At 38.6% G+C, this 23,731-nt stretch overlaps 1 protein-coding gene across 2 annotated transcripts in view; it reads right to left on the minus strand.

Annotated features, from left to right (window-relative positions):
* Window positions 1-1,528: 1,528 nt before the first annotated feature.
* tapt1a (transmembrane anterior posterior transformation 1a) overlaps window positions 1,529-23,731 on the minus strand; it is a 30,130-nt gene continuing 7,927 nt past the window's right edge. For both annotated transcript variants that reach the window (XM_022202153.2, XM_022202152.2), the window contains 11 exons: window positions 21,083-21,245; window positions 18,907-19,042; window positions 18,126-18,223; window positions 17,661-17,730; window positions 16,040-16,120; window positions 14,597-14,706; window positions 14,411-14,470; window positions 14,217-14,285; window positions 13,945-14,021; window positions 12,393-12,562; window positions 1,529-4,237 (listed from right to left, as the gene is read on the minus strand). In XM_022202153.2, coding sequence (XP_022057845.1) covers window positions 3,933-4,237; window positions 12,393-12,562; window positions 13,945-14,021; window positions 14,217-14,285; window positions 14,411-14,470; window positions 14,597-14,706; window positions 16,040-16,120; window positions 17,661-17,730; window positions 18,126-18,223; window positions 18,907-19,042; window positions 21,083-21,245 — 1,339 coding nt within the window. In that variant the 3' untranslated portion in view covers window positions 1,529-3,932. The remainder of the gene's footprint in view (window positions 4,238-12,392; window positions 12,563-13,944; window positions 14,022-14,216; window positions 14,286-14,410; window positions 14,471-14,596; window positions 14,707-16,039; window positions 16,121-17,660; window positions 17,731-18,125; window positions 18,224-18,906; window positions 19,043-21,082; window positions 21,246-23,731) is intronic.

Genomic DNA, 23,731 nt, shown 5'->3' on the forward strand with positions numbered 1-23,731 from the left:
TTTGGACGACATACTAAACTATGACGTTTTTTTGTCCATTTTCGGACGACATACTAAACTATGACATTTTTGTCCATTTTTGGACGACATACTAAACTATGACGTTTTTGTCCATTTTCGGACGACGTACTAAATTATGACGTTTTTTTGTCCATTTTCGGACGACATACTAAACTATGACGTTTTTTTCTATTTTCCGATGACATACTAAGGTATGACGTTTTTTGTCCATTTTTGGATGACATACTAAACTATGATGTTTTTGTCCATTTTCGGACGACATACAAAACGATAACGTTTTTTGTCCATTTGCGGTCAACATGCTAAACTATGACGTTTTTTGTCCATTTTCGGACAACATACTAAAGTATGACGTTTTTTTCGCATTTTGGATGATATACTAAACTGGGACGCATTTTTCCCACATTTTTAACGACATAAGAAACTCTGCCTTCTTTGCCACACTAAATTCTTGCTGTTTAATGAAAGGCCATCAGCAGGATTTGAACCAGCGTCTCTGAGCCTGTACAGTTTATGAATCACCTTATCAAGTAGGTGAGCTACCTGGGTACCTTGTCTTTTTTTTGTTGGACGACATACTAAACTATGATTTTTTTGTCCATTTTTTGACGACATGCTAAACTGTGACGTTTTTGTCCATTTTCGGACGACATATTAAACTATGATGTTCTTTGTACATTTTTGGACTGCATACTCAACTATGACATTTTTGGTCCATTTCCGGGCGACATACTAAACTATGACTTCTTCTATCCATTTTTAGACAACATACTAAACTATGACATTTTCCATGAAATCTCACACTGTTATTCACGTGCTAGCATAATTCCAAAATAGTTTTCTTGTCATCAATTAGCCTTTCAACACCATTAACTAACAATGTAGCATTAGAACACAGGGGTGATGGTTGCTGGAAATGTTCCTCTGTACCCCTATGGAGATATTCCATTAAAAATCAGCTGTTTCCAGCTAGAACAGTCATTTACCACATTAACAATGTCTACACTGCATTTCTGATTCATTTAATGTTGTCTTCATTGAAAAAAAGTCTTTCCTTTCAAATTTAAGGACATTTCTAACTGACCCCAAACTTTCTAACGGTAGTGCAGACCTTCGTAACACTTCGGTTTAGTTGAAAACTAACAAAAGATTATCTTCAACATTACAACGAAAGGTAGTGTACGTGTAATGGGTAAAAAGGTGTCAAATGACAGCCTATCTGCCTTTAAGTGAGAAACTGTGTTTGGAGAAGTAAATTTAATGTACTCATAGTGTACCTGAGACAAACTAACTGTAGTTTCACATCTGTAGAAAAACTGACTCATTCTGACTTCAAATCAGGAAACAGACTCACGGCATGTTGTCGGTCAGAGGCTGAAAATTACCTTTCAAAGAAATTCAGCATCCATCAGAAGAAACCGTTTTGGTATAAGTAAGACATTTGCAAAAAAACCCACAAGGCTCTACATAATTATTCTGCTTTATGTAGTTGGATTAAAACAACACATTTAAGAAACCAAGTTTTATTATTCCAAAGGGGCACTTTCATACAATATCAAGGTAGGAATTAAATATGGAACCAAACTGATGAAACAAAGCAGGCAGTGTACGAGACCATCGCAGCTTGCATAAGAACACTTCAGCCTCGTCTCCATGGAGAGCAGAGCTCAGCTGAGGTTCGTCTGACCTCCAGACCAAACACTACGATGCTGAACTCTGGCCAGTGGAGATGAGGCGTTTGACAAAATCCACATGAAATCCTGAGGAGAGTCAGATTTCACGTGCAAATACATTATCACAAATCGCAGCTCGAAAACTAGAACAATCATCCTCATTACAATGATAATGGACATCAATGGAAATCTTTCTCCAAAATAGAATCCAATAGATGCTGATATGCGGAAACACTATGTAAATCTTCCTTCTGCTTCAAATAAAATATGTCTTCGCCAAAGCAACATTAAATATATTATTGTTTGAAGTATTTTACATGCAGGAAAGTACTTTTTTATGTTCCCAGATAAGTTGACCAATAGGTAGAGAAACAGAAGCGATTACAGTTTTTGGAGCTGATTATTTAGTTTGAGTGATGTTTTGTTTGATCTTCCCCCCCTCTTACAGCTGCTGTGGAGTAAATATGCAAAGATTAACTGGATACAAATGAAAGTTTTGGCATGGCTTTCATAAAACTCTAAAAAAAAAGTTAGGAATAATTATATTCTGTTTACAATCAGTTACATACATGGGTGACAAATGAACGCTCGCTGACATGACGGGTCTATTATAATCTGTATCTAGAGATCTATCATCGCAATTAAAGGAAAGTTCGTAGCAAATAATTTAAGTCAACGAAATACATCTTAAAACACACATGCAGAAAAGGCATTTTGTTGTGGAAATATTGCTTCTATTATCCTAAGATGTAAACATTAGAGCATCATGTGACTGTATTTAAATAATACAGTCCATCAGTGCAAACATTCTCCAAAAGTAATGAAAGATTAAATATTATTTCTCTGTTGTAATCAAGTACCACAAAGTGACAACCTTTTCTAATGATCAACAGCATTTTAGAGATATTAAATGATGGATTTCAGATGACTTGTCGCCATATATATATATATATATATATATATATATATATAAAATGATTTAAAATATGTACCAAAAAATGAAGTTAGGGTTATGTTTAGTATATATCAGTGACAAACTGCACCTTTTCTCGTCGTGTGGTTTTAAATGGACCTCTGCTCTACATCTGGCCGGTAAAAGCAGCAGCATCTGACCGGCGGCTTCAGTTAACATCATGCACTGACTTGCTCCTTTAATGAAAGCTCTGTTAGCTGCTGAAGGCTGCAAATTACTCTAATGGCTGTGTAAACGACAAGCTCTACTTCGGGCTCTAATTTAAAAGTCACTGCTCAGAAGTCACTTTTGTTACGCTGCTAAATGATGTTGGAAGTATCGATGGTTCACTTCAAAATTAAAACCGGCTCCACTGAGGTATAAGGTGTAGAAAACAACCAATGGAGAACTGCATAGACTAAACTAACAGTGTGTGACTGCCTTTAAAACAAACCGTCTGATTGAAACAACCTCACCACCCAGCTGTGACCCAGAATTAGAGTGTTTTTTTTCTGTGTAATTTGAATATATTTTAGACACCCTAAATGTAAATCTATCCAGTAATTCACAGTAAAAAAAGGAAAATGTTAGAGACAAGATAACTGTGTAGAACAAATGTTATTTTCAGCCTTTTTGTTAAACATTCATCGGTCCTAAACCTCAGCTTGGCGTTTTTTTTTTTTTTTTAAACTAATTCCAGAATTAACTTTCCTAAACCTCTTAATAACCTCAGTCTGAGCAGTCTGTCTTGTGAACTGATATGTTGGATAAGAGCTGATAGTTTAAAAATAACCCTTGATAACGTACCGTTCAGGTGTTACCTTTAATACCAGTTTATCTGCTTTCTGACTGCTGAGCTCACTGAGAAACTTCTCTCCTTCTGGTCCCAGTGCTGCTCATACAGGAAGTGCTTGTGTGCCATCACACTCACACATTCTCACACTCAAACACTCACTCCAAATACTGACACACACACACACACACACACACACACACACTGACACATGCCAGTTCATCCTAACAACTGGTCTGCCGCACTCACACTTTGTCTCCCGCTGTTCATCAGCCTGCTGAAGTTTTCTTTGTCAGGCTTGTCAACTTCAGGCTCCAACAACAGCAGGATCGTCTGACACCGTGTGTCCCTGTTCACAATAACTTACTGTAGTGCCACTGAATTAAATAAATAGTCCGCTTTCTGTTGCTGTTGGCCAGGAGAGCCGGGCTGGGAGGCCTTCGCTCTCCGTCTTTCCTGAGTGGTTCATCGCTACATCGACGGCTGCCGCTGGTCAGTCAATGCGGTTCCCACAGATGGTGAAGCGGTCGATCTCCAGCAGGTCTTTTTTGGGAGTCCTGTGCTTCACTTCAGAGACTGTTTCTGCCTCCCCCTCCTCTTCCTTTGAGAGCGAGGGTGCAGGTTGTTCAGGTTCGGCTTCAGGTAGTGGAGTAGGAGGACGGTTGGCTGGGATTACAGGGGAGTCATCAGTGGTTGGGGGAGGAAACAGATCAGTCCTGGGGGTCGGCTGTGTGGTCACAGAAGAGGAGGGGGGAGGCCTGCAGGGTGTAGCAGGGATCTGCTCCATCTTAAATTCACCTGTGAAGAACAGCAGGGAAACACGAATTTAATGATAAAACAAAGAATCTGCAGGTGAGTAAATTTAGTGTTAAAGTGTTCAATAGTAGATTAATAAAACCAAACAGTGTCAATGCGGCTTCAGTCCTTCATCTGTCATCAGTGTGAGTTCAGGTCAAACACTGGACCAGTGTGAATAATGCAAACACCTCCTTGTCCTTCAGATGCAGGAGGGCTGCTGAGTCCTGCTGTGAGGAGTTTTCTCTCCTGTGTTGTGCTTGTGAACTGCTTGTTCCATTTCCCAGCGTACACGTCTGTGCATCCTTTCTGCACTGCTCTGTGTACGCTACATCACTCTGCCTGGGTGTTTTGTCCTTGGGGTGGATAATCTTCTGCCTTGGCATCCTGTGTTGGTTGAAGATCCTCCTGAGTTTTTCAGATAGTCCTGCAATGTGAGGAATAACAATGCTGCTCCATTGATTGTTCTTTTCCTCTCTGTCTGTTCTGTGTCTTTTTGTGGTTCTGACAAAGGCCTGCTTTGGACCATTTGAAGTGCTTCTCTGAAGTGTTTGTGCTTCTTCTGTCCTTGTTCTGAGCCCGATGGTGCAGAATTCTGATAACCTTCAGCTTGTGCTCCACTGAGTGTTGAGTTAAAATGGTAAATATTGATCTGTGTGTGGGCTTTCTGGATACTTAAATGATAAGGCTTCTATTATCTTCAGTGTGCACAGCACAATCCAAAAAGGTCAAACTATTTTCTCTAACGTGTCGAGAGTGAACTTGTGGCTGTCCACAGAATTGATGTCCTCAATGAAGGCTTCCACTTCCTGCGTTTTGATTCTGACTCAGTTGTCATCTTCGGACAATCCATGGAGCAGCACTCTTACACCTTATGTTGCAGGAGTAAACTGAAAAACGAAGGATGATGTTTAACAAACACCACATATTGGTTCAGTAAAAGCTCAGAAACATGCTGAAGCAGAAGTTTGTCCATCCGATGGACACCCAGACACAGGAAGAAGAAGAACCTTGTAATGTCGCAGCTACATTACAACACCATGAAATTCTCTTTTTGCATATTCCGGTTGGGAGATAAAGAACAAGTTTAGCCCTCATAAAGCACCTCTGTAGCAGATAGAGTGAAAGGCTCAACAGGGCTGGTTGACATGAACCGCCGACCTTCTGATCATTAACCCAGAGCCTCAACCACTCCAGAGCACGGAAGGAAACACAGTTCAACGTGGTGAGGAATGAATGTACTGGAGAAGAGACCAACAAAACAACCACCTCACAAGAGCATGACAACACAGGAGAGTCGATACCTTTGGTCAGGATTCAGTAGGTCAGCTACATCTTTACGTTAAACGACAACAACACACAATGAGATCAATGATGTCAAACTGGAACAACTACCAGCAAACAGAGGTGGTGGTCTACAACATCACTCATCAGACACATACTGCAGATCTAGGACCCTTCCCAGACTCAATCACACACTGACTCAGAGAACATAAGAAATCTTTTTAGTAAGGGGTTAAATTTCCCCAAGAAACTAAAGTCCAGTTGCTTTTACTTTAACACTTAGAGATGTGAGAGACAAATAAAAAAAAAAAACAAAAAAAAAAAAACATGGTTTAATTTCCTGGCCAGAGATGGGGAAAATGAAAGCAGCACAGACAGATAAAAAAAAAAGTAATTTAAATGTTTATAAGAGAACTTTGAGAAGTGTTTACCATCACCTGATATCCACATTAAATCTTTCTGGAAAAAGTCCAAATCTGCCTGAAGTGAGCATATAAACTTAATTTGTGAAACTGTGAGAGTTTATTTATTTTCTTTCAAATTTCAATAGTGATACTTACAATCTGCATAAAGTACATTCTGAAAACACAGCTATTGTTACATGTTGGCTTGTGGAAGGATTAAACAACATGTTTATTAGAGAGCTTTACAGGTGCTTGTAAGAGTATTTTCTCTTTCCCCTTATGCTAAGCTAGGCTAGACTCTTGGTGCTACTTAATAAAAACAGATATAAAAATGGTGTTTATCTTCAGTAAGTAAATAGACAAGAACATTTTAAAACAGTGTATTCAACACTCTTTACTGAAGTTCTACTTAAATGCCATTCATTTTATGTGAAAAACCAAAATTATGGTAATGAACTGGTTAAGGGCTTTATATAGTGATATTTGTCTATCGATTAGGCTACTATTATTTCTTTGATTAATTGTAGAGAACAACAATACAAAAGATCAGAATCTCTCTGAATGGCAGTAGCTCATCAGATTTGAGAAGCTAAGGCAAATATTCATCCTTTTCAATCTGCTGTAAAATCTATTGTCAGATTAGGTTTTATGTCTTTACTACAGAGTAGAGAGATGACAGGAAATGAGCAGAGAAAGATCCAAACCAAGCAATGAGATCTGAACTGTCCCTTGTCAACGTTTAGTCTCCTAATTGATCAATCGATTTCTTTTTTCAGCACAAGACTGAATGTAATCTGCTGACTCCAGTGTTGGCAAACAGATTCTCCTAGAGCCTGTCATCCATCACTTTCCTGATGCTTCCATCTAACTGCTCAGTTTCAATACAGCGCAGAGGGAAAACAACAAAAAGTAGCCACGAACGTAAAACATACAACAGCACTAAATCCACTGCATTATGTTCAGAGAAAACACTGCAAAAGGTCCTGGGTTTGAGAGTACAGATCGCAGCCACATTAGGAAAATTAACCAAACAGAATAATTCATCATATCAGAGAGAAGTGAGTGAAGCAGCGTTGGACCGTCCACAGAGACGCCCGTCTGCTCCAGGCTATCTAACTAGTTGTTACTGTAGACAGAGCTGAGCAGACACTGTACAGTACGCAACCACTGTAGTGAGTTTAAATGTGTTTTTTAGAAGCATGGAAAAAAGATCTCTTATCCGATAGAGGCTATGAAAATACTGCAGGCCAACAGAATAGTAGAAAACACAAGGTTCAGTTCTACCTAAATAATTCAGTGAAGGATTCAGAAAAAGGCATACCTGTCCATGGTGCACACCGTCTCTGTTTCATTTACTCATACTGAGATCAGACTTTATGACACTGTCTGATAAATATCACAGATTTCAGAGACCTAAATCCTAATCCTGACTTGGACAACAGACAAGACTGACTACATTTTCTGCCCTGACCAATCAACAACTTAGTCTCTCACAACCTGTATGATGGAGATCAGGGCGGCTGTGGCTCAGGTGGTAGAGTGGGTCGTCCAATGATCGAAGGGTCGGCGGTTTGATTCCCGCTCTGACCTAGTCATGTGTCCTTGGGCAAGACACTTTACACCGTAAATCTAATCCATTATTATTAGTAAGAATAAGAATGGTGTCACCGGTGGAGTTTCTATTCCAGCTGATAGAATCAACAATATCTTTCCATGCTGTGGACTGTGAGCGCTGCTTAGGTCATAATGATGCAAATTTAGTCATCTGTTCAAGTCTGCAGGAGTTTGTGCCAATCCTCCACAGGCATCCAAATGTTTCCACAGACATAACTTCAAATTTGTGTCTGTGCAGCAGCTACCCTCTAAAAGGCGGTATTGCATGTACACAAATTATGTTCACATCAAGGGAACAAAGTCTTCCAAGTTGAGCAGAAAGCAGTAGACTTAGAGCTACAACTTTGTATTAACAACTGAACCAATGAGAAAATTTCAATATTACATCTGTAATGACTGAAGCATATAAGAACATCGGGCTGTGCTTTGTGCTTCAGTGAGGGCAGTTCCCAAAATACACCAACAATGTTTTCCTGATGTACTACAGGAGTTAGAGACCAAAATAGAGCGAGATGTTTATTTAGGTAATAATACGCATACATCGAGTTTTTAGCTTGTTTTAAAGAGATTGGTGCAGGCAGGTTGAAGCCTCTTTATAGTTGTGTATTTGTCAACACAAATCACCTTTTCTACCCGATATACAACATGTTATCTGCAGCACATCATTGTTTTAGTTATCAACGAATCTGCTAAGAATTTGTGTGATTTCTAAAAAATGTTGGTTACACTTTCCTACAGAAGGAAGCATTTCTAAATACCTTACTTTGTCTGATGAACAGTTGAGTGGTCCAACAATCATTTTTAGGTTTTTATTGATCGACTAATTTTGGCAGCCCTACTTGTAAAGTATTTAACAACAAAAGACTTAAATGTGTAACTAGAGTCACATACTAAAGAGTTCCTTACTTCTTCTCTAGAGACATGTGAGCTTTAATAAAAGTTAACCACCATATGGCTAGAAATGGCTGATGCGAAACCGCTCATTACCCATTTCTGCCCTTCAGACAAAAAAACCTGCAGTATAGACAGATGGCGGATCTTAGTGTTATGTGAAGCCAGTCCATTGTGGAGACAAAGACATGCAGATGAGCATAATTGTGCGCTGAATCCAGTGGAGCAGCAGGTGAAGCTCGAGGCCAACACCAAAGTAGTTTAACATCAGAAAAGTGAGCAGCACATCTGAGGTCGCTGGTGCAGATCCTAGCAGCTAAATGTGTGGGAAGCAGAGGGAGGCTCGCATTAATTTCCCACAACCTCAAAGTAGTTATTATTATACTCTATATGCTGAAGTGTGAGGCCCTAAGCCATGTAGCTGCAGCGCTCCAGAAAACCCGATTCATTTGAAACATAAGCGCTGGCAGGAGCTTTGATGTTTGATGACACGATGCACCATCAGGATCTTTGTCATTTTAAAGCTCCTGGCTCACCGCAGCAGACGGGTCTGTCGCACACATGGGAGAAAAGATCTGTAGGGATTTGGCTGCGGATGACAGAAAGATATTGCCACTTCCAAATCTGTGTCTGATCGTGTGCTACCGAGGGTACAGGGTCTGTTTAACACTTTGTCAAGATGTGAACATGAATGTTAATGAGGGAATTCATGAGGAAATGTCTAAATGCAGGGAAGAGGGTTTGTTTTTGTTTAGTTTTTTGTAGATCATCTGTCAAAATGTGACATACAGAATGATTCCAGTGGTTCTAAAGTCTACAATACAAAGCTGAATCACCATAACAGGCCAAAATTCCAATTACTGAAAGGCCACAGAGTTCACTACATTAAGTGTAGGGCTTCAACTGCCAATTATTTTCATGACCATCTGCTGCTAAATCATTTACTTTATGAATGTAAGAAAATAGTGTAAATAAAGTCCATCACTAGAAGGGAATGCCATCAAAATGTCTTGTTTTGTCTTAAGAGCAGTTAAAACAATCCTAAAATATGTGTATAGAAAAAAACTTGCAACTTGTGACTTTAACTGAGATAAAATTCTGCATTTCAGCTTTAAAAAAACAGGACAAACAAGTTTTAAAAAAATTACAGTTTTTTGTGTCTAACCGATAAATAGCTATAAATATGACTGATACAACAAAGGATGAATGATACATAAGGTAAATTAAAATTAATGTACTACAATGAATGTTTAAACTTAAAAATGTCAAATACCTGCTACATCATCAGAAATTAATGTCAAATTACTAATTAATTAATTAAAAATACAACATTCAACTAGAATCTGACAAAAGACTGTTTAGTAATTAGCAAAGATTTGCAGGTTTGGTCTACACAGCTTAATTCATATTGTCAGTAGTCACTGGTTGCAGCTCTGAACACAAACATCTTACAAAAACTGAGAATCAGGTAAACCGTTTTGTACATTCCTAAAGAAATGCTTTGACGTGTCAGACAAAGTCCAGCAAAATGGGTAAGGAAAAGTAGATGTTTAAGAATCAAACAAAATATATTCTGATATTTAGAGACATTTACCTACAACCAAAAGGTCACAGGTTTGATTTGTGTAACACAACGAGCTGCCTGAAGCTGGACCTCCTATATGCTGACGTATTTGTCTGGATGCACGTGTCAGCTAAATGCCTCGAATGAAAATCAAAGTGTCAGCTAGATGCCTGAAAATGTTAATATAAACACGATTCTTCTCTTGGGTGAGGCAAGCTGCTAAGTCTGGTGTTGCTTTATAACTGAAGCATTTCATGTACAAACTCAGGATTAGCAGCATTCAAACAGTATGTAAATTACTACTGTCCACCCTAGAGTGAGATTAAAACAGCAATCGTGTTTTCTTTCCTTTGTTTTTAAAGATCATTTTACTTCTGCTTTATTAGACACACTGTGTTAAAGTGCAAACAGACAAGATAGATCAGCAACTGAGTAGGAGGCAGAGAGCAACAGGCGCCGTTACTCATTAGTGAGATTAAATCCCAGGATGTCTCATTTACTAGAGATCTATTCCTGTCAACCAGAAGGAGGCTCTCTCAAGTCTCAACACTTTTCATGTCTCCAAAATAATATATAGGCTCCCAATTATTCCAAATCAAAGTTTTGTGATTAAAAGCTTCGATGTGATTCCAAATGAAAACATGGGCTATATTCCATCATTGCTTGCTACAAAAATGTAAATCATTTTGCAGCTCATCTGTGCTTCTTAGGATTATCATGATTATCATTACCTGGATGACTGAGAATCTGCAGATATACTGCCTAGCACTGAGAGGAATACCCTTTGAATGGTGTGCGACTATGAGACGATGTCATGGAAACATGCAGGTTACAGAAAACCCCTATAAGATGCAAAGTACGCACTCGTTCCCAACAGTTTACACCTTCAGTCCGCTGCTAATGGCCATAGAGTAAAAGAGAAACCACTGAAGGGACAGAACCAGCTACTGAGAGAGAGAACAAGGCAGGTCTGTTTCACATTTGATGCACTTACAGTAACCCTCTTGTTGTCCTCATTTATGGGCGCCAAAAAATTGTTTCCTTGTCTGAAAAAAATCCAAAAATTCAGCAAAAAAAATTCCCCAAATGTCTGAAAATTTGCAGAACCTTCAGAAAGAAAATTCCAATAATTCTTTAAAGATTTCCCTTAAAAGTTTTATTTTACAAAAGTACACCAAATTTGACAAGACAATTCTTGTAAATATTTTTGAAAAAATGAGTAAAAATCTTCCCAAAAAATCCTAAAAATATCTAAAGTGATTCCATATATATCAGTAAAACTTCTAATATTTTCTTTAAGGACATTCACATAAAAATCAACCAAAATCCAACGAATTTCGCTGGATTTTGGTTGATTTTTATGTGAATGTTGCTAAAGAAACATTTTTAATTTTTCTTTTTTTTCCCCAACCAAAAAAAATGTTCAAAGATTTCCCAAAAATGCTGAAAATGTGGACATCAGGATTTTCTCTGTGAAAATATATATTTTTCCCCACATTTTCAAACTTTAAAACGGGTCAATTTTTAAGGATAGGATTGACCAGACCCTTCAGAAACAGAAAACATTTCTACCCAGGACAGGATGTTTGCAAGTTTGTTGAAAAGGTTAGCAAAGTTAGCAAAACAGAAAAAGGATCAGTAACCACACAGTCACAACATCTAAACCAACCAGACAGACATAATGTGACTCTGCACTAGGAAACATTCAGGATAAGTGGGTAAAAATACCTAACCTAACCACAGAAAGGGGTCTTGGCTAAAGGACTCAAATTTGCCACATTTCCCAGTAGTGATACTCAATACAGTCACAGAATCAGCTATAAGGAACAACAATCTGGCAGAGGCAAAGCAACTGAAGATCAAGGTTTTAGCAATGCTCTGTAGTGCAAACGTACCACAAGCACATAGCACAACACAGGAGGGACAAGATTCAGCAGTCTTTATGTTTGTAAAGTACAGGGGACACTGCTTTGAGGACAGCAGTGTCCACATGCTGGACAGAGAAGACAGATGTTTGAGAGAGGATTAAAGGAAGGCATCAATGTTAACTGGAATAGGCTTCTCTGAACATGGGAGACGGTCCGTTACATCACTTTTCAGGTACTTCTAGTGCAGTCATCAGACACCTCCACAGGCTCTTTCGCCACCATTCACACCTTGGCTCATGAGTTGGGGGTTAGAATAGATACCTAGGACTCCTCACCAGCCAGTTAGAGTTCATAGTTTAAGTAAATCAACACATATATAACAATTACCTATCTGTCATGTGACATCTGTGTATATATTTTATGGAACCTTAATTTGGTTGTAAACCCAAGTTTTTAGAACATGTGCATCAGATGTAAAGATACTGTAATAATAATGACTTTTCCTGACTGGTACGTGGTTGTGTCTGGTTTACCTGAAGGTGTTGAACATCTGGCAGGGTCTGCTTTGCTGGGGCTCTTGGCAGAGGAGGACGGGGTAGGTGTGGGCCTCTCAAACAGTTTGTCCTCCATGTTGGCTCTCTTGACGTAAACGCACGACTTCCCCAGCAGCACAATACTGTTTAACACTTTGAGTGTTACCAGCCTACAGAGGAAGAGGCCTGCAGAGTCAGTGGTGCTTATCAGTAGAAACAATCAAAGACTCTTTCCCTTTCTTTGGTAACTGATGTGGAGTTGCAAAGGTACTGCTGAACAACTAAAACCAATTTCTAACAAAGCATGTACAGCTCTGCTTTAAGGTGACACTCTTGTTCTTGACTCTTTGTTTATGGCAGATTGAATCTGTACAGTCAATAATCACATATTTGCATGTTGTCAGTGCCTCTTGCAGTCAAAGGAATAAGAAGGATGTTTCATTTCCATGCTGCAATTATGTTTAGAGCAGTGTCTGAACATTTTTGATCAAACTATAGCAACATAAAGACCTAAGTCAGAAATAAACAACCTATCTGAATCCCTCTTTCTGTTATTTAATGACCAAGTGTCACAAAATTATCACAGTACTATTATGAGCTTGGCCACAAATAGAATGGATCTTTTCTACCGTCTGGCTTCAATCGCCACTGTTCACATCCCACCACTCACATCAGGATGCTGATGTGCGCCATCTTTCTGTTTCTAGGCTTTGCTATAAGGCCTCGACACTGACAGTGTGATGAGTGAGAGACAGACTCATTTGGGTCTGTGGACCACTGCTCGCTGTGACGGGGTATTTCGGACTGAGAGCGTGTCAGCGAGGCTGAGTCTTTGCCAAGGCACAGCGGCCTGTTCGAGCTAGAGCTATTTTTAAATCAGGGTATAGGGAAGGCCAGAGATGGCACTAGAGATGACAACATTGTATTCTTCACCCTGAGGGAAACTCTTCAATGGTACGAGCCCGATGGGATCCGGCAAATGAGAAGGAGCGCGGCTATCAGCAGCTCAGCACAGGGAGAGCGTGAGGGCAGCGTTGGTGCTTACATAAGTGTGTGCGTCTGAATCTGAATGCATGTTTACGACAGTGCCTGCATGTGTTAGTGTTCATTCATGGGACTGTTCAAGCATGTTCGTGTCCTGAACATGGTGTCTGTTTGAGCCTTTGTGCATATCTGACATTATAATTTAATAAAGTAAATGTTTAAGTATTCACTGACTAAATGAAAACTGTGTTAGGATTCAGACATATTTTGACCTGAATTGCAGTGGTTTAAACCTGTAGGGTAAAAAAGGACAGGGTGGAAAAACCAACATATCTTACTAACAGAATAATGTGAATGAACACAACCAGAATCATTTCAGTTGTTAAATCTTCTCCTGAGCTACCTTTCACAGTCAGATTGAAATACAACATGTAAAATAAAAATGTAATTTACAACACAATAAGCAAAGTAATGTAAGGCTTAAAAGCTCCCTCAGTTTGGATGTTGGGTTGGAAATCTATGATAAAAATTACAACGTAACATTAGTAATGCAAAGCTAAAGACTTACCCGAGATAAAAGAGGAACACACAGCTGTAAGACAGGGCTCCCTGCAGCTTCACTGAACTCATCACCACTCGGATAAGCTGTTAAAAAATTTAAAAAGCAGAGAAATTGGAAACTTCTACGTTTTCACTTGAAAATTTGATGAAGCAATCTCTATTAAATAACAGTGCTATATTCAGCTTAACAATAGTTTGCTGGAAAATGTTTATGTGCCAATGACTAGCTCTCTCCTGGTAGCCAATTCCTGAACAGCAATAGAAGGTAGCCTCTCTTACCAGAACAGCCAGCGGCAGAGGGATGAAGCCCATCCTCCGGGCCACTGAGTCACTGTAGTCAGTGCAAGCCTGCACAGTGACAGACGAGCACAAATTACAGCACTTGACAAAACTGAATTGATTAGCTGCGTGGGCTCAGTGCTGTTTATGCAAAGATAATGGTGGTGATGTGAAAAAGAGAGGCTGTTGCTTACGTTCTTCTGACGACTGCTGACAAGATCGAAGGCCAAACTGGCTCTGTATTCACTGTACACCTATTAGACAAGAACAATAATGTACTGAGGAAAAACTCAGTGTGCCTTGTATAGTACACATGTACTCTGAAGAGCATGTAATGAATTGGTATTAGATGAATAAAAAACAGAAGGCGTAGTTCTTACATCTGCAGTGATGTCGTTGAACTTTGTAATGAAAGCATGTTTAATGATGTCAACGGCAATTTCAGAGGTGACGACCATAAATACGTCAGGAAACAACACCCACAGGTGGTCTGAGGGAAGAAGACAGTTGATGTGTTACATGTTAATAGATAAATGGAAGTTTCGTTTGTTCAGGGCAGGTTGGCTGAGAGAGCGAACAAGCCAGGCAAGACTTCACTCGGTATACTGGACTTTCTGCTCAACACATAGCAGGTGCAAGTTTCCTTCAGATGGTTACTGGAGCAACAGTATGCAGTTAAATTATGTTTTCAAATGTTGCAATTCATGATGACGAAACAACAAATTCTGCAAATCATCACATTTAGGCAGCTGGAACCAGTGGACGCCGTTTCATCCTGAAAATTAATTAAGAAAGCTTTGTATTATTTCACCGATTAATCACTACGGTACATTTCTTTCGAAAAGTCAGCAGCACCACACTTCAGGCATATGAGTATATGGATAAAATGCCATACAACCATCATAAAAGCTTCCCTTGAGAGGAAGTCGAATTAAGCAATTCAAACTTTGGAGGTTTCTCTATTATAGTTGGGTGCTAAAGTATTTATTAAGAATCATGTACTGTCATACGTGTATTAATCTAATTGGAGTGTTAAATGACATCTGCCCTTTATGAATTCAACTTGACAGAATCTGCATCACCTAAAGGCACAAAGCCTCACACCTCAAATGAGGTCAACCTTTTTCAGATACCAATATCACTCCATCTATAGGACTTATGAAACTACTGTGTGCTTTACACTGTTTCCACCCTAACAAACAAAGCGCTTCCAAGCTTTTAGTCGTTTTAGTAAAAAAGGGTGAACATCAAAGAGTTAACTGTTGTTAATGAAATGAAAGGTGTTTAGTTAATTAGCTAAGAGCAGGACAGACACCACTACTGCAGCATGGTGGGTAAGTAAACTACTTGTGATCTGTCTACCTTTCAGGCAAAGAAAGCTGTAGCTGCTCTAGTATTAGTCCATCAGTGTTATGATTTCAGCTGACGGGCCACGTCTGTCATCTACTGTGTGTCTGACTTTGAGACTGGCAGGAGGAGCTGAGTGTTTTCAGAGAGCTGTCATACAGAAACTCCCAGCCCTCATCCCTCACTCTGCTCTCTCACTGACTGGGGTTTGTAGGAGAAAACTCCCCGAGGTGTTGCAGAGGGTCAGCTGAAACAGCAGAAAAGAAGCTGCTCAGCATATTTGTATGAATTTTTTACAATGGCAAGCGCTGACCCCAGCGCTAGAATGGAGAGATTCATTTTTAAAACTTTTAGAGACTTTTTAAACTGATGATAAACAAACCAAACAAACCTGGAGAATGACACCGTTTGTTCGCTTTCACTGTGCTATAGAAATGTGAATTAAACTGAGGTTCGAGGGGAAAAGCGATAATTACCTGGGTTCCACGAAAACTGCTCCATATTCCTGAGACAAACGATGAGCAGGAGAACATAGCTGGTGAATCGTTCTTTGATATCTGCGGGACAAAATAAATGTGCTATTAAAAATCTCCTAAATATGGGTAAAACCAAAAACAACATGTAGTAAGTATAGCATCTTCATTCATTCATAACTGAATGCAAGTTGCTTTTGGCATCCTGATGTTATCTGTTTCAACAGGCGGCGTTAGAGGTGTAAAATGAGTCGGATTTGTTAGTTCTACTTTGCTAAGAGGTGTTATGAACCAACTGAAAACATTTGCTCTGCTTTGTCAGTGACTATGCACACAATATATAGCAGCACATCACACTTACAGTGGCTCTTTCCATAGTATGGCATTCTATAAACATCAATCTACTATAATTTAAAGGATGCAGCTGCAAATGTTTAGCATACTATTATCTATACAGATACCAGCATGCTAGTAGAGGCTAAGCTTCATAAACAGTCAGCGTTCAGATGCGACTGAATGGACTGAATGGTGAGAGAAATGGCAGCTGATTAAGGCTTATTGTCTTCTTCTTCCATTTCACTACAATAGGAGTGACTGAGAAAACATGCTGGCTTAGAAGAATATAAAAGGAAATTCAGAATGTTTCTAATCTGTTACATTGTCTATATTATTCTTTCAATACCATATAAACCGTCATAAAAGCTTTCCCTATGAGGAAGGAGAATTTAGCCCTTAAAGCTTTTGAAGTTCTCCTATTACAGTTGGGTGTGTAAATATTTATTAAGAATCATGTACTGTCATGCATGTATTCAACTAATTAGAGCAGTTTGTTTGAGAAGAAAATGTGTTATTGTTGAACTTTTTGCTGTGAAGACTGACAACACCAGATGCTAGTTAACATGTATGAAATAATTATCGGGCATTTCCTGTCTCCCTGGGTTGTACACAGTAAAAGTAGTGAGTCTTACCTTTTGAAGTTAGCTTTTCTGACAGAAATCTAGAATTATTCCTCCTGTTATTTCTAACCATCTAATATACAACACTTGTGCTTGAGTAAATGACACTTCAGTTTCCAAAACTGGTCAAGAAAAACTGAATTTCTGCATTTATTGTTATTATTATTATGGTGCTTGTGATTTTCCATTGGTGCTGGTTCAAACCTCTTTTGGAGATGCTAAACACTTCTTTATGCAGGACACATTCTGGATCATCATTTGACCAAGTGCTCTAAGTATTTTATATTTCTATTATTATCGTTTCAATGCCAGCATTCTGCTTTAGGACTAAGATATTCAAAGGATATATTTGCTTAGAACAGACCTCTGAAAACAGTATTTCAAAAGGTAAGTTACACTTTTTGTTTTTCTGTCAGAGGATCTGTCAGATCTGTACAAAACATTCTGATTCTCCACTTCAGCTGCGTAGGTTGGTGGCGCAAAAGATTATTGTGGCTCTGGGATACTGAAACACTCAGTCTCTGTCACTGTTGTCCTTTTATAGACAGACAAAAGCAGATGAGAAATACAATAATAGAAAATGTATTCATTTTTTGTACCAGTGCTCCTCTTAATTGTAATAATAACGTTAAAATTGTGTCTTTTTTATGAAGGACTGAATATCTTACCACTATTAGACATTTGGAATAAGTTGTTCTTCTCAAATTTCTTGAACACACTTCCTTTGATCTCCACAAACTGTATTTGTAGGAAGAGAAAAACAAAGAAAGAAATGCAGTTAGCATATTTATGCAGATATTTAAAAAAAAAATTATCATATTGCAGCTGCGACAGCACCGTTTCATCACTAACGTGCCAGCTTTTATTTTTCTGGGATACATCTGCATGCGAATGTTTTTAACTATGAATGCTGCTGTTTGTGAGTCTATACTTTGTTTGTACAAGAGCGGAATTGCTGAAACAATCTCTTCAGGCAGCTTGTTGTGCATGAGAATACCCTGACTTACTTACATATACCTCTGTGTGTGTGTGTGTGTGTGTGTGTGTGTGTGTGTGTGTGTGTGTGTGTGTGTGTGTGTGTGTGTGTGTGTGTGTGTGTGTGTGTGTGTGTGTGTGTGTGTGTGTGTACTTACATTGTTCGACATCATGATGGTGAGCAGGGACTTGTTGTGGGAGTTGAAGGCGACGTTAAGAGTGGAGGCTTGGACCATAATGAGGATGGCATGAAGGACTGAGGAACAAATACTCAGGAAAGCAACAGGTTTAAAAACTATTATCACTAAAGTCCAACTCGTTAATTCAAAGCAACTGCAAGCAGCAGCGGTTCTTTTGAGGTCCTCTGCTCTGTTCACTCACTGACGGCTGCTCAGCTACATGTACATAAAGCGAGGTATTGCCATTTATTAAAATAAAAAAAATACATCAACAGTGGGGTCACTAAAACGACTATATCAGGCATCAAATGTCTGACGGAGACGCGCAAGAAGAGAAAAATATGGACACTTGCATGTTATACTACACAGAGTTTAATGAAGGGCTTTGTTTATACCTTTGGTCATCATTTTTTGTTTTCTTTTTGTTCCTACTAAATAAATCTTTTCTTCCCCTTGCAGTTCTAGTTTGTCTCTCTGAAGAAAAAAACTCAAAACAAATTGTATTCTGGTGAATGTCAGCTTAGTCACAAAGCACTTCATCTTCTTCAGCGGCCATAAAGAGCTCACAAAAAAGAAGTATTATATGAGACTGGAGCTGCACATCATCTGTCAAAAATAAGTTAGAAACAGATGAAGAGGAAGCCACCCAGTACTGATGTCAAAGCACGAATCCGCTTACTTCACTGACGACTTTCAAACCTCTCCTGTTAAGACTTAAAACACCCATAATGCTGCTGTGAAGTTTTGACAAGAAGGATACAGACATAAAAGACAGCCATGAAGAAGTGAGGGATGACTCCTATACTGTCTCTTTTCCGCTCTTTGGGTTCTGTGGCCGTCCAGTACAAAGCATCCAGGATGTCTTGACCGAAGGAGGAAAAGAGGCGGTCTGCAACCTTAGAGAGGGAGGAGAGGTAACTTCTATTATAATATGTCGAAAGTTTGTGTTTTAACCATTTTATTTTGTCATGCCTACAAGAAAAAATATTGTTTTATGTTAGCATTAACTTAATTCACAGGAACTAAATCACATTAGCCATGTTTTAGACAACAATGAACCCTTATGTTTAAAATTTAGGATTTAAGGTGTTAGGGAATCTTTTCACGTGTCCGTTCCAATCATCACATCAGACATGACATAGGTCCACAAAACCTCAGATGACATAAATTATATCTACATTATGACATCAGTTCTTTCCTACAGGCCTTGTCCAGCTTATTCAAACTTCAGGACAATGTTAAAACCAGCAAAATGTTGCTGAAAGTACATTATAGATAGTCATTTCCATCTGTCCATCCATCCCATTCCTGCAAACATTGTATCTCTTAAACATCAGAAGACAATTTGTTTCAGTTTGGCACAAATGTCTATTTGGACTCAACAATAAAGTGATCAGATTTTGGTTGTTAAAGGTCACAGTGATCTCACAAAACACATTTTTAGCCATAACTCAAAACATTTCTAATAGTCTAATAGGATAAAATATGAATTCAATGACTATCACAAAGTTAAGCTGGTTTCTTTATGTTTAGTCTAACTGGTTCTCACAGTGCCAACTCAAGATCAAGATTTTGCTTTGCTGTGATGCACAGAGAAAGGCTGAGCTGTGGTATTTATATATTAACTAGAAGACTGGTTGTAAATACTGCTGGTGCTTGGTCTTTTTTTGTCCTTTCTGTAGTATCTATGAAGTACTCACATCAGGTGTAATGTAAAATCTAATACAGATCAACTGAAAAGTAATTCATAGAGGGGACGACATATACTGTTGGTTAGACCAACCACTAACCAATTATCAAGTCTGATATTATGATTTTTTATGATTATCAGTACTGCAGGTTTTTTAACCCTTTAAGCTTCAGTCAATTCCAGCCGTTTTCAGTACAAAAAAAAAAAAAAAAATCGCTAATATTCTATTTTTAAATAAAAAAATTACGAAAAATACAGGGAATATTGGACGGGCATCACGAGGTGCATTTCCTTGAAAATGACCGATTCGGGGAATTTATACGACTTCAGGACATGTTTTGGACAAAACAGTTTACTGGCTTGTGTCGTCTGGATGTAAAAGGTTGGATTATGGCCGTTTTTTGTGGAATCTTTTTTTTTGTGTGTAGTAATGAACCCGGAAATGTGAGTCGCGCTGTGTGCGTTGAAGCCGTGTATAGAGAACGGATGGATGAATATTTGTTTTTGTCGGACAAATGTGTTTTTCTCACCCGCTGTGGTAATCGCATCTGAAAGTGGTTTATACCGGCGGATTCATGAGAATCTAAGCTTTCCATCGGCGTATAAGTGTTTGTATAATCGTGTTTGCAGCCGTCGGACATTCTTGAAATTCCTATGCAAATTAGTAGGTGTACCACCGGCGGTACACCTACGACGCACTGAAGCGTAAAGGGTTAACAGGTTTTTGATAAAATAAATGAATTTTAAGACACATTATGTTGTTGATGAGTCTCCTTTATCTGTTATTGCCTCTATGATCTGACAGTCAACACTGATGAATGTTACAATGTTCTCTTTTAATTACTGATAAGTAAAACAAATAAAGAAAAGCATTTCAGTTACGTTTTGTCTTGGAGTTTGTGTTTTTCTAAATTTTGACACCATGTTTCTCATTTTGTCATAAAATGTGTATTGGTTCCAACTACTGTTTACTAGTTCCACAAACTGTTTATTAGAGAGTATTAATAATTGGCATTGACTAATATCAACTCCTCCTGATTGTATAAATATTGCACAAAAATGAGAACATTCACATACATAGAATTATGAAAACCCTGTTTACTATAATTTTCTTTTTACTAGGGCTGACTTAGCAGTGGCATCTCTCTGCCAACTTATTCAGATATTAAACACAATTACACTGGACACATAACACAACAAAGACTGAAAAAGGCATCACTGTGTTTAATGGGTTGGTCTGGGTTACCTCCAACATGTTGTAGATGATGTAGAGTTTGATGACTGACTGTCCTCTGATCATGTGGTACATCATGGAGTAATCCACATAATGCATCATGGAGAAGCACAGCACCAGGATCAGGCCCTTCAGCACGTCACACACCTGTGCAGGCTGCAGAAGCCGCGACCCACTGACCACACACAGAAAAATCCCCTTAGAGCACATGTATTGACAAACATCAGTTATATCATTGTTGTGTATTTGAATGCATCCTTGCATGCTGACATATGCACGGCTAGAGATATATAGAGATATATATCTGGTATATCAGTGTTAACATGCACATGAGTCAACAGTTAAATGTGTTTACAACAAGGTGTCATATATCCTGACAGATACACACAGTGTTTTTCTGTGGAAAAGTGTAAACATTAATGCATACAAGCACTTATAGCATCAACAAATACACCATTTCCTTCAATCGTGCCATCATTAACAGCTTTTGCTTTTTAATAGCAGATGAAGGCCCAAAACGCCAAGTGAGGAGGGCATAGACAGCCAGTTTAATAGACGACACGTACAGTATCACTTATTATTTGTGCTTGCTTTGCCTTTTATAAGTTGAGGAAACGGCAGCACAACACACAGGGGAACATCATTAATTTCTGTTCAAAATGAGAAACTGCACAGAGGAAAAGACAGCAAGCAAGCAGTGATAACAAAAAAGAATAAATATGAAATATTACCTCCTTTATATTAAAGTTATCTTAGTCAGATATTTCCTCTTTAATAAGCTTCTATTTTTGTTCTGTGTTTGTTTCTGTAATCTGCTCTTTTTGAAATTAAATCTTATTTGAACTTTTCTACTAAACAAATGACAATACACAACAATAATTCCTGTGGGTTTGAGCATCTACCTTTATGAAAATATTTAGATATTGTTACCAGAATTGCTACAACATTTTGTACAGACAAGTGTCAGACAGGTCAGGTGAACAAATAAATGGAAGAAAACTCCAAGGCTATGGCTGTTACATACTGCAGGAACAGCAAAGCTTGTCTTCCCAAGTCTTTGTAAAGGAAATTCAGAAATCTGTTCATTACACATGTTGGATAATAATTGGCTGACAACACATAAAAAGACTTAACTATGTATTTCTGAAAGGTAAGAGTGTTTCATCATTTTGTGTGAATGTTTTGGAGCCACACTGTGCATGACCTTTGCTCCTCATACCAAAATGTTATGAAAACTGCTTTGCATTATCATCAGTGCTTCACTTCCTTCACTTTCATGGTTGCAAGTTAATACATCTACAGTTTGCAAGCTAGTAAATATTTCTTATCTACAAGTCTGCATATGTAATTTCACATCTGACCTCTATGGTTCGATTAAGACAAATTCAAGTCTATTTGTGCAGGTGGTACGGTTCATTTGGGCTGGGGTGAAAGCTGTCAGCCAACACCTTCAGAGCAGAGAATACTGCTCATTTTATGTAATTTTAAATGCTAATTTTATATACATGAGGATTCACATTTCTCTGGGGGATATTAACACTGTGTTCTGCGGTTTGGCAAGCTGAATTTTTGCTGCTTTACACAGACCACAACGGTAATAACGTGTGTCAAACATGTTTATCGTTTAAAATTAATAGCTGTGGTTGGCAGTGGCGGCTTTGGAGCATGTTAAGAGGAAGGCTGACAAATCCATTGGACTGGTTATTTGGCATTTCCTATGACAGGGATGACCAGGAAGAGCCGCAGAGAGATTAATTCCAACACACCCGGCATATTTTTCATGGCAGCTGTGCAGCTGGTCTATATGTGTGAAACCACCACTAACTACTGCAGACAAAACGCGTTTCATCTGCTCACCACTCAGGCTGCTGCAGGACTTACTATCATGATTTTCACAAAGCCGAAGCAGCCTCTGAAGATGGATGCTAATACCTCATGATCCTAATTGTTTTGCTGTTGGCTGCTACATAGAGATGTTCTTAATTACAATAGTTACATCACGCAACTTTACCATAAAATCGCTACAAACCACACTGACTAATACTTGACAAATTCACTAGTGCACAAGACATGACAGGACAAAAGCTGACTACTTTCACAGCCATCTTTACCTTTATTAACTTTAGAGGCTGCTGATGAATTAAAAAAAGAGGGAGGAAAACAAAAAAACAGACAAAAATAATAAATAAATCAGATGGGTGGTATTAGGTAGCGATTTGAACTATTTTAAGAACTGACTCCAAGCTCAAGGAAAAGAGGTTCAGTCTGGGAAGACGCGTTAATCAGTTTAATTAAATATATCACCTTCTTCAGAGTCAGTGCACAGCTGAGCACAAAACTGTGAAGAAAAGGCACGAGATGAACACCTGGGCTTTTTTCTTCATAGCATAAAACACAATGATTTCCCTCAAATCGAAAAACTGTTGGGATTTGTTCTGAATACACAGATGGTGCAATTTATTAAGGATTTCAAGGAATAACCCTAATAAAGTTACTGAACATAAAAGCCATTAACCTTTATCAATGTCTCTCATGATTGTGCACATAGTTGTTGATAAAATTCAGACAAAACTGCAAAAGCAGTGAGGATGTTTCTACTGTACTGGTGTTTCTTTGAGGTTTGCTTTTCTCAGACTATGGCTCCACCCAGTGGTCACATCT

Source organism: Acanthochromis polyacanthus, chromosome 10 (assembly GCF_021347895.1).
Source record: "Acanthochromis polyacanthus isolate Apoly-LR-REF ecotype Palm Island chromosome 10, KAUST_Apoly_ChrSc, whole genome shotgun sequence".
NCBI lineage: Eukaryota > Metazoa > Chordata > Actinopteri > Pomacentridae > Acanthochromis > Acanthochromis polyacanthus.